Genomic DNA, 12,265 nt, shown 5'->3' with positions numbered 1-12,265 from the left:
TGTCACCTGAATGAATTAACTTCCTTTGCGTTTTTAGCAGCGAAAATAATTCTGTTTAAAGGAACAAGATGTTCATCAGGCTTGTATCTCAAATCAAAGCCATTTACTTGATAACACTTCCAAAGGAAAACAATGATCCAACACCTTGTAAATCGGCGATGTCAATAAGCTGACTTTAGTAAGAACTAATTCGAAAACTGCTGATAACCCTACAAAAGATAGACTTAACTGTACCAGTGAGGAAGTTATGTTACAATTTACTGACTAATAACCTGGACAGAAGAATTTAATAGTCGTCCATCTTGAACACACAGGGTAATTGTTTTCGACGATATTTCACTTTGAATAATATGGTGAATATCCGACAATCCAAATTGAAAAGTATAGGCTGTCTACGTTTGACTCATCTATGACTACGTCACGATGACATTCTATTTCGTCACACTGATAGACAACGCATAAACCATAGGTGACACGCTGTCAATCATTCTGTCGCTAAGGCTACAGTATCTGTTTTAGATTGCTCTGATTTGCTGCTAATTACAATTTCTCTAGTAAAGATTTGTACCATAACAACCGTAAATTAGAATGGTCTTTGATTTGATTGTATTCTACCTGCATGTTAGAGCCCCAATGATATCTACACCTGCATGTTAGAGCCTGGATGATATCTACACCTGCACGTTTGAGCCCCAATGATATCTATACCTACATGTTAGAGCCCCAATGATATCTATAACTCCATGTAGAGCCCCAATGATATCTATACCTGCATGTTAGAGCCCCAATGATATATGTACCTACATGTTAGAGCCCCAATGATATCTATACCTGCATGTTAGAGCTCCAATGATATCTATACCTACATGTTAGAGCCCGAATGATATCTATACCTGCATGTTAGAGCCCCAATGATATCTATTCCTACACGTTAGAGCCCCAATGATATCTACACCTACATGTTAGAGCCCCAATGATATCTACACCTGCAAGTTAGAGCCCCAATGATATCTATACCTACATGTTAGAGCCCGAATGATATCTACACCTGCATGTTCGAGCCCCAATGATATCTATACCTACATGTTAGAGCCCCAATGATATCTACACCTGCATGTTAGAGCCCCAATTATATCTATACCTGCAAGTTAGAGCCCCAATGATATTTATATCTGCATGTTACAGACCCAATTATAATAAATCCGAGTTGAGATTGCAAAGCGTACTTGTCACAACTTGCATGTAAGTGTCATTTGCCCTTTTGCAATACCGGTAAGATGGGTGGAAACAGTCAGTATTTCGTATTGATCCTTAGTAACCGGTGTGGTCGTTTGTGTAAAAATACAACATGGAAGCTGGAAGTGTCTAAGTACACTTTCATGACGTATTGAAAGGTTTGTTCGAGGAGTATAAGCTTTTATGACAAAAGCCTGGGAAATTTTGAAAATTCTTACACCATTCCTTCGGTCCTTCACTCCGAATAACCAAATAAATAGAGTTTAAAAGCGTTCTACTAATAAACTCTATCCACGTGTCAGTAAAGCAAACATGAATATTATCTGTTTTTACTTTTTGTCCAGTGTCCGTTAACTTTGTCCTGAAGTTTACCACTTCAAAATTGAGAAAGTGTTTCGTACACTTGACAACACCGGAGTATCTCACACCATTCTCCCTAGTTGTAACTGTATCACAATATATCTAATTGAATATAAACCTCAATACATCTTTCTGAAATGCATGTTCAACAGAATGTTCATATGTTTAAAGGTCACTTCTGCAGTTTGTGTTCCTGTCGCTACAAAGTATTAGATACCCATATATAGCGATAACAGAATATTGGCAAGTTTTATATCTATACTACTTTTGTCCCCAATTGATCTATTCTAATTTCGGAACATATGCAGGGTCTTGTCAAAATGCATTTTCTACATTTTCAGAAACTGTAAGCCTAATTGATCTCCATATTTCTGTCTACGATTGTCTCAAAATCATATTTTATCGTGAGAGAGACTGATCTTGTCTTTCGTCTTTTCGGATGATTTCAGCCACCTTTTCAATCCTATAGTAAATCACAAGTTCAAGTTAGAAATTCTACATCCAATATACTTTCTGGCCTCCTGAAAACCTCCGCTAAACTCATAACTCATTCTGAAGTTTATCTCCGTGGCACATATTTTTCAATGAATCATGTGTAAATAAGAACTTTGTTCTTAACCCTTCAGCTAGCCCGGGAATTGTTACATTTTTTCCTGATTGTGATCTTAAATTAGTAAAATGTACGTCTGTAAAGCCAGTATCTGACAAAATGTGTTCATCCCACAAAACCCATATTACTGGTAGCCTATAAGGAGTATTTTCGCCAAATTGCTGCAGTTCAAAGAAACGCATGACTAAACACCATGTACACTGCGTTTGTGGAGGTTTTACTCGACTTTCCCGCTATAAGTGAAGAGTTCCGTTTTACAAAATAAAAGTTTGTATTCAATCATGAACATCCTGTTTGCTTAGCGAATTTTGACTATTAAGTAGGGAATCGACATCGAAATATTTTGATCCAAAATAATGAATGGGATATAGTGTGTTAATGCTGTCGACGAGTACACCAGATGAAGTCTGGGACAGCATCATAGAATGTTACTAATAGATCTTGTCGTGCTTGATTTTCTTGTTGCTGTTCTTTCTTTGACAGTTTGCAGAAAATCACATGAGAATCGTTAGTATGTCACAGAATAAAGGTGTATTTTGAAACTTGGTACTTGGTATCTTAAAAGAACACGTTTTTTTCTTGACAACCTATAATTTATTCCACATGATTTGACATCACGATATAATTCTTTGTCTCCACCAAATAGTCTTACACCATTATAATGTAAATTGGTTCTTGAATATCGCGATCGTCAACAATTTCCCTTCATTGCCTTACTTTAAGAAATGTTGTTACAGTTTTCCATGTAGCTGATTTGAATTCGACACCAGTTAGAGCAGTGGATTTAAAATTAATTTATCCATTAAGAAAATCGGTTTTCAATTTTTGTGAATGTTAACTTGTACCTATACTGTAATAGATTACAGAGATAATTTTTGTTGACCCGGACGAAGGGAAACTCTACAATTTTTGCCATGTCTTGATCGGGTACTTTTAAGCAGTATAAAGGAGAAGGTAACAAGTAAACCCACCACTGTCTGCCTACCAAGATCCATCGAATCCCTCAATTTTGAAAACACGGCCTAAATATACTCTCTATAACATCTATTCCAGTGTGTAGGCCTACTTGAAAACTTCTATAGCAAGTTGAGTGTCCGGCAATGCTCACATCGTTGTACAAGGTACATGTATGTTCTTTAATGCTTGTATCCGATTGTGAACATTTTTATTGATCTTTAAAGAGGCACTCCCACTTGGTAACATTTTTAAAACACATTTTTTTATTGCCAACGATCGATATTTGACATGGCGACTGCCCGCGGATCGCGAGATATCGATAAAAGCATGTCCTCAAAAAAGTTAAAGTTTGAATTCCGGTGGCCCACCTGAATTCAGCTTCCGAACATAGAACGTTCGGCACTGCATGGGGCCATTGTAAACTAAGCTATGGAGTACGAGTCTACGCTGACGCTGCTGTACGCCACAGCAGTGCCAATCTCGTCGGTGAGCGGTCATGTCCCATGGGAGAAAGCCGAGTCCTACTGACTCGGCAAAAAACCCGAAAAACAAAGTTTGCTGATCCACCAGAATTCGCATAGGCGACTTGCACAGATAGGTGCGGTTGATACATCATAGTATGCATAGTGGCTGCCGCGTGGTATGCGCGCATACCACACGCGGCGGCCGCTATGTATCGAACCACGCGTAACTGTGTGGCAGACGACAAAATGTAGTCATCAGAGGCAACTAATATTTTACACGTAAAAACTGATATCTATGTGGTATTGTTTAAAAATTTAATACAACTGATTGAGAATAATGAAAACGACAAAAACAAAGGAGAAGTTTTAAAAAAGAATTACCAGAGGTAAAGGCATTGATAATGATGTTATTTATCATGATGTATATAAAGTCATCGCAGTAGGAGGTAAATTAGGCCTAATAGCGCTGTTCACGGTTACAGGTTTGTTACTAAATATAGCTGTACGCGCGTGACATCGCACACGCAGCTTGAAATGCGGACAAATTTTATCAATGTTGCATACATGGCCGTTTTTGCAGCTAGTACTCAGAGTCGTTTATATAGTTTTGGTATTCATTATTACACTAGCAGTCACCCACTGAGATGTATTTTCGTCGTTCTTGCATGCGTAATTTTCAAAAGCGTTATCTGAAAATGCGGACAAATATTTATTTTTGCATATTAATAAGAGAACAGTGACGTAAACTGTGAACGGCCCTATTGCGTCATTCGAACGTTTTTGGACTCCTTAGAATATTGTCAATCAGCACAACAACACACTTTCGGGGGATTTCGGGTCATAACCAGAAACGATCGTAAAACTTCGGGATGTGAAAAACACGCTCGGGAAATGACATGTTTTTATCGATATCTCGCGAACCGCGCGGAGTCGCCACGTCAAATATCGACCGTTGGCATTAAAAAGATATGTTTTTAAAATGTTACCAAGTGGGAGTGCCTCTTTAATGAAACATTCACTGAAACACAGAGTACCGTACCAAATCGAAGCACATAGGGCCTAATCAAATTCAATACGGCTTTCCTTGTATCCTGGTCAAGGTGGCGTTGCATGTAACACAGCGTATTTTGCCCGAAATCACTGTTTTTGCAAACATTCATATAATTTTCATGAAATTGTTGACCCAAGATCGAAATATTGATAGGGTTCACTTTTAGCATGACAAGCAGTCATAAACAAGCTTATGCTCGGCTTGATAAAGAAATCTTGTAATACATTTTCTTCTCCGAGAGCTTTGATATCCTTGTATGTATCTTTAGTAAGAAGCAGATTAGAGTACTGCTCTGTGGTCTGGTCTCCCCACTGCCGATATTTGAGTGCACCGTGTAGGAAAGTTCAAAAAACGTTTTCAGAATTATATTATTGGAGTTTTCTGAGTACTATAAGAGTAATTACTAACAGTCCTGCATGTATTTTAATCTCAGACTACCTTCTCTTGCGTTTCCGCGAAAAGTTTTGGATCTGACTTTTTAAACGTATTATTTCAAGAAGATTTTCTTGTCCCTACCTTTTATTTCAATTACCATTTTATGGGCCACTTAGACGCCTTAGGGCCCCGTCTTTATTTCAAGCTCTACGTCGCAGGTTAAATATAAGAAAATGTGCTTTTACATAAGACTATTACACTGTGTAAAGACATTTGTGTCGATGTATTTTTTGCCTCAGACTGCTTTTAAGACATTTGTGTCCAGATAGTTTTATTCTTAGAGTCGACTCTTTGATACATACTGTACATTTAGTATTTATAAATCTTTCCTGTTTATTTTTATTGTCTATTGCCAATGTATTTTTAGTTTGCTTGTTTGTATTCTGTTTATTTTCTCGGAGTGTTATTGGGCCATTGAGCCTGTTGACTCGTCAAATAAATAAATAAATAAATAAACAAATAAATAAACAAACACAAATAAACAGACAAACAAATAAACAGACAAACAAACAGACAGATAAATAAATAAATAAATAAATAAATAAATAAATAAATAAATAAATAAATAATTTCATGTTAATTAATGCAAATCTCCCGATTTTCTGGCTTCTTTTTTGCTCTCGTGTTCGACAATGCAACAAATTTTAATTCCACTCTGGCCGGGTCAAATTTGATGAAATTTTCACATTTTGTTTTTTTAAATACTAGCCTATATGACAAAATGACAATGTTGTTTTGCAATAAACTGATAAAGTTCTTACATTTTGAATGAGTCATTTCAATTTTGCAAATTATGATTTTGAATGTCAGTCTTTCAACACCTGTCATCATTTAAAAAATGAGAATAGATAATGCGAAACGAAATTTTCTTTTTTTTTCATGTAGGGGGCCTACTCAATTTTCAAATGAGATGCTAAATTATGTAAAGTAGTAGGTCTATTAAGTTTACCGAATGGAGGTTTACTACCCCATATATGTACGTCCTTCATACTATGAAGGGTTTTCATGTCATCTTTGATAAGAAATACTACTTGTTATACTACTGTTTATGTACCATATTATTAGGGCCTAACTAGTGCGCAGATGACTGACTGTCTCTTGAACTTGAATTCTAGTTATTTCACAACTCCGTCATTCTTGGCTCAGGCTGCAGTGACGCTTGTTTTCTTTTCATACCGGGTTCATACCCTAATTATGAAATAGCTTCTCTCTGGTTTTGGATCAGTATAAACAGTGCGTGCAAAGAGTCCGCTCTCCAAGTGGAAATAAATCACAAAAGTTGTGCTGAAGTGCGTTCGGTCCGCATTCATTCATCGAGCTCCGAACAAGGGTATCTTGAAACCGACCGTACATGACAACAGGGCAATGACTCGGTCTCCAAATCAGTGACTAATTAGAGACCCCCTGCGAATCTTTCCAAACTTGCCCAGATTTCCACAACATGCGAAAGTACAATCGAGAGTAGTATTGATGTGAAATTTAGGGCAATACAGATCATCCAAGCGTCGTCATTTCACTATACTGTATCAACATGTATGCAGTCAATAGTTTAGTATTGCAGTAATAATAGGTAAGTAGGTTGGGCTTCATCTCGCGGTAATTTTCTGGTCAGTTATGTCAACTCTGCGTAGTACTGCCGTACTATAGTTCGAGCGGGTACGTACGGGTATCTTCTTCCGGCCTGGGACAGTTGTCACAGGCATTACCTATATGGACGATCCTTCCCGATCTAACGACTGCCAAGTCGTAAGTGTCTCACCTAGGGCGGTATTGACATGACATTAGAGCGTGTGGACTTTCTCAGTAAAAATCATTGACCATGATCGATAAAATCGGCAGTTTTCTTCAGGTGTAAAACCAAGATGGCCTCTTGGTATTGGTGTTACACTGTTGCAGCACGATCGATGAGTGCAGCATTTTGGGGGGCGATGCTGGAAGTTCTGAGCAGTTTAGGTACTATTCTACCATAAGCAGTGTTTTAAGTTTGGTATACGTTAATTCTGAATGCCAAATCGATTACAAAAGCAAGAAGTGCGAAGTTAATGTGGGCGAGACCCGTCCGTAGTCAGTGAACGCTAATCTGTTTACGTCCAATTCTCTACATCCTGTACTGTGTATGGTATACCGGTCTACCATCTCCAGTTTCGATCAAGACGGTGCTAAACTGCGCTAGCGCCAGTGTAAAATCCTTAGTTTCCGCCTTTCTCTTGAAGTCGTGAGATTTTTTTCACAAACGTACCCCACAAGCTATTACAGAGTAACAAGTGTTAGGTGATCGCCTTACACCGGGCCATTATTACTTGTGATTCGCTATTGACGTGGAAGAATTTTTTCGATAAAACTAGTCACGTCATGGCCAGAGAAAGCTGGGTCAGTTTACGTTTGACGTAACTGACTGCTCTGTCGCTTTCTGACTGGATCACTACACTGGCATCAAGTATCGTTACTGCCCCGATCAACACATGTACGTATATGTAGCGAAAACACTATATCAATATCGTTACTCGGGCTGAAATCTTATCTTCAAAATTGGCTCGCATTCTATGAATGTGAAAGGAACTAGTGTACATTTGAAACTCGGGAGCTAACTTTCCAACTTCTGCCAACGTCAAAAGTATGGTGCTCTTGTTTTTTTCAAATACATTTGATGAGGAAAGATGTTACATTCAGCCGATACTTGTAACGGTAATAATAAAGACTGAATACAACGTTGATAAATAGATAACACTGAATATAACTGCTTGCTTTCCACAGGGACAATAATACGCTGACACTGCATGTTACCATGAGTACGCAACAGTCAAGCAATGGCAATAGTCAACAGGAGACAGGACAAAATGGACGTACCATTCCCCCAATACGTGTCCAAAGTGAAACTCCTGCTCCACCATCAAATACAGCAACACCAATACCAGGTCTACACACAGCTCACCATAACGGTCTGTCAAACACTCCAGAAACACAACATGTCCAGCTGCCAAAACTATCTAGCTTTAGGCAAATTGTAAGTCATGGCAAAAATGACCAGAAAACTTTAGCAATGGCAACATTGCATCAAGATTTCAAAAGGGAACTGCAAAATTACCAAGGCAATGCAACTGGCGACACTTCAAAAGGTAATTATATGTATTTGTCTCATCTTAATTTATTATTTCTATGTTGTTATGTTGTCAGTATGTGTGGATTGCTATTATCTGAGTGGTTGATTTGGAGTTAATGAGATAAAACCAAGTGTAAATCTGATCATTGCCCCCATATCGTACAAATAAACTTACTAGTATATTATGTCTGAGTGGTTAAAGATGACACATTTGATTGCGTAAGCGGATGTGATTGGCATAGTCTTCAGACTGATGAAATTAGATGAAATAATGATTGTCAGTGTTGTCTTTCATGAAATTTACGATTATAAATAGTCAATTAAGGTGCAATATTAGAGCTTTTCAATTTGAATTTCTCAAAAAAAAATTCAAACTGAAATTTGTCTGTTGTACTGTTTGACTTTGCTTTCCATATCATGAAATCTTAGTGAGTTGAAGGCACTTAATTGAATAAATTAGTTTTGAAATTGTACTAGATATAAACAAATAAGCAAACAATGGTTTGATATGAGAATAGTAAAGTTTTGATTTCATCTCCTCTTTCTCCATTAAAGCAAGTCAGACTTCATTACAGTTTTCATTCTGACTGATAAGAAATCTTTAGAAATGTGGTTATGATTAAAGTTCCACTAACTACCACTGTACCAGTATATGAAAGATTGTTTATGAGAGACTTAGCAAGAACAGCTTTCTGACATTTTATAAAAATTATTAAATTTGATTAAACTGTTTAGTTTTTACTTATATTCCTTCTGAAGTCACAAATTTAAATAACCTAAATGAAGAATAGGATACCACAAATTTTAAATCGCATCCAAATCGTAAGACTTTAAAAAAGTTGTATAATGATGCCCATACGAAGACAGTGTTTCATGTATTGGAATACAATCAATGTTAACACCATGTAAGTTCTGCTGAATAACACAATGTGATAGAAATTAATCCATCTGCTTGGTTTATAAATATCAGAGTACTTAATCATGGAAATGCAATTACTTTTTCAAATTCTCACCGTGAAACCTGATGTCAATGTTAATATATGCATTTTGTAATTTCACTTGATGATAGATATTAACAAGTTAGTACAGTCTTTTTGTGATCAACTTTTTTCTTAAGTCAAACAAGGAAAAACCAGGAGTAGCTAGAAAAGCTTTCCAAAATAAATTTTGTGATAAAAAAGAGTTGTAAGTCACCCAGATGACAGATACACTGTGGATGAATTGAAGAATCATCTAATTTTAATGAAATATTAATTTGAAATAATTTGACATAAGCAATACTATAAAGTATGTCATTTACTTCCTCTCAACCTAACCTTAACCCTTTGAGTGTTTGTTGTAATTTTTTTTTTCCGCCAGAATTTTAGTGCAACATTTTGCTAATTTCTATGAATTTTTCCATGTTTTTTTGATAATTTTTGACCAAATGGGTACCACATTTTATTGGCTACAGATTTTATCAAAATTTGGCAAAAATCTGAAAAAAAATGACTTGGGTATATTTTATGAAGGCGACTTTAATTGACTTTGGCGCACAAAGGGTTAATAATGAATGATTTACATTAAACTGTTAAGAAGGGAGTCATCTTTGAATTGTGTTTAATAATTTCTCATTATTGAAATTGATTAGCAAAATTTGATTGGACCTGTCTCTAAAATGAATTACCCTCAAATGTATTGTAAACACATCACACATTGTCCTTCAACAAATATTGCATTAGGCAATTTGTATCATTGCCAGCCCAGCCAATACTCCACTTGAGTAGATGTAAAATCAACAATCTAACAATAATGTTATCATAATCTCACTAGTCATTTTGTTTGTAAATTGGTACAGTATGTCAATCAGATTAAATGTTTCAAAGCAGATTACTGGCCTCAATCATTCCATTTATTCAATTTCCTCTCTTGCTTATCTCTGGTTACTCTATCAATCAAGCTTCACATTTTATCTCTGCTTCCTAGATTTATCATGTTTATGTCTCCCTGCACATACAGTTTGACCTCAACAGAGCTTGATATTTTGTCACTCCAGACCATCTCAATTGGTCATAATATTTTATTCCAAACAGTGATTTTGAAAGCTTTTGATGGCATTTCAACTGAAGTAAACAGTTTTGTGTTGACAGTGCATTAAACTCATCCCACTGAGGAGAGAATAATTTAGATAATAGAAGCCTTATTTCTGTCTCAGCAAAAACTCTGTACTGTTTTTGTTCATATCACAGTGAAGGATGTGAGAAATGCAAGCTATTCTTATTGGTTCATTTCACTATGAATTCAATCACAATTGTGTGTCTTCATCTTGGACGTAGTCCAAAATCCTGAAAGAAGGCTGCTCAAAGACATACAGTTAAGTTGAAGATAGGTTTATGACTTCTTTTGAAGTAACTGCCAGACCCCTTTAAAAGGATTTGAAAAAAACACAATTCACCATTGCAATAACCATTGTATGGCTGTAATACAATATACATGTAGAGTAGGCTCTTTTCTTTGTGTACTCAGTCTTGCTATCAAATGAAAATATATTTAGTGTGCATGTGAAACATACTAAGAGAAACATTTTGTGTCTCATCCATTGATCAATCATCATTTTGTGTCTCATCCATTGATCAATAATCATTGTGTATTTATAAATTCAACTTTTTCCATGTCTGTTCTAAGTAAAGATTTAAATTTTTTTAAATTCATAAAACTTTTGTTATTGAAAGTATGATTAAACAAGAAATAACAAGAAATACTGAGGTAATGTGTTTGGGGCTACAGAAGTCTATGATATTAAAATAGGACAAAGTGAGCAGTGCTTTAATCAATGATAAAAGAACCAAATATGGGACATAGTCTTTCAGTGACAAATCAACAAGCTGAAAATATATGGTTTGCATTTTGGTATTTCCTGGTGTCAATTTGTATTTTAGTGTATACTCAGGCTTATGAAATACATGTATTCAACACTGAAATGGATGTCAAGTGAACATAAGTCAACGTGATTTTCAGGGTAGTCAAGGTGGTTTGAAAACTGAAAACTTCGATCCGGTGAATTTCAGTGTATGTGATCATAGGACAGTTCCTCCATCAGACTGGTTCAAGCAATGTTGCTATATTGTCACCTATGAAAAAGCCTACATTTTTCTATAAGGTTCATTTGGTGAATCACTCACAAGTTTGAACTATACTTGGGCACTTTCCATGATCCTAGCTTTTGACAATATTTCTCACTGTGTGTATGTAGCCATGTTTCCCCACATATTTATCAATTTATTGCAGTAACAATTGGCCTTCATTGAAAACCTGTAAATTTGTGCTGCATGAACCTTGTGTAAACTCCATCAAATATAAGAAAGGTAGCAGTCAACTTCAGTTTGAAATTGATTGTAACAGATCAACTTGTAATACTGACTTTGAAATCATGGCACCTTGTTTTAAATTTGTTTTTCAAGCTTTAGACGTAACTCTTTCCATCTTAACTTCTTGTTTGAAAGTCTAATCTCAAGTTACCCTGCGAATGTCATTTTTGAAAATCAATTTTACAGACATACAACCAAGTGTTCAAAGTGTGGTACAGGTGTTTACAGGTAATGATTTCTCATGCCATGTTAATTTCAGAACAATAGAATGATTATGTGGGAGATTCCATGCATACTCTAATAGTCTTTTTCATGGACAGTTACTGTTGTATTTGTGATTGCACAGTGCATTGGACAAAAGTCACAATGTGTTGCTTGGTAATCCAGTCTAACCATTCTTTAAATGTTTCATTCTATGCTCAGACACTAATCCATATGTAATTGTAAATATTTATATTCATAAACATAAAAAGTTGCAGTGATCAAATTATGTATAACTTGAATTGAACACACCAAAGCTATCATCAGCCTTTATAATTATCAACTATTTCCACATATACAACATCGCATTTGTGCTAGCACTTTTTACATACTGTATTAAGTAGGTGGATCAGAAATTTCATTTATAGAACTTGCTCTTGTGACGGCATTTGTAAATAGCTTAGAATGTTGACAGTTAAGATTGTCATCATCAATTATGATGAA

General features: G+C 35.9%; 1 protein-coding gene across 1 annotated transcript in view; it reads left to right on the top strand.

Moving 5' to 3' along the window:
* The first annotated feature begins 6,531 nt into the window (after positions 1–6,531).
* LOC139139375 (zinc finger protein GLIS3-like) overlaps positions 6,532–12,265 on the top strand; it is a 116,693-nt gene continuing 110,959 nt past the window's right edge. Inside the window, exons 1-2 of the mRNA XM_070708276.1 lie at positions 6,532–6,683; positions 7,868–8,229. Coding sequence (XP_070564377.1) covers positions 7,899–8,229 — 331 coding nt within the window. The 5' untranslated portion in view covers positions 6,532–6,683; positions 7,868–7,898. The remainder of the gene's footprint in view (positions 6,684–7,867; positions 8,230–12,265) is intronic.

This window comes from Ptychodera flava, chromosome 8 (assembly GCF_041260155.1).
Source record: "Ptychodera flava strain L36383 chromosome 8, AS_Pfla_20210202, whole genome shotgun sequence".
Lineage (NCBI taxonomy): Eukaryota > Metazoa > Hemichordata > Enteropneusta > Ptychoderidae > Ptychodera > Ptychodera flava.
The sequence above is the reverse complement of the archived record's forward strand: the minus strand, read 5'-3'. Positions and strand labels throughout refer to the sequence as shown.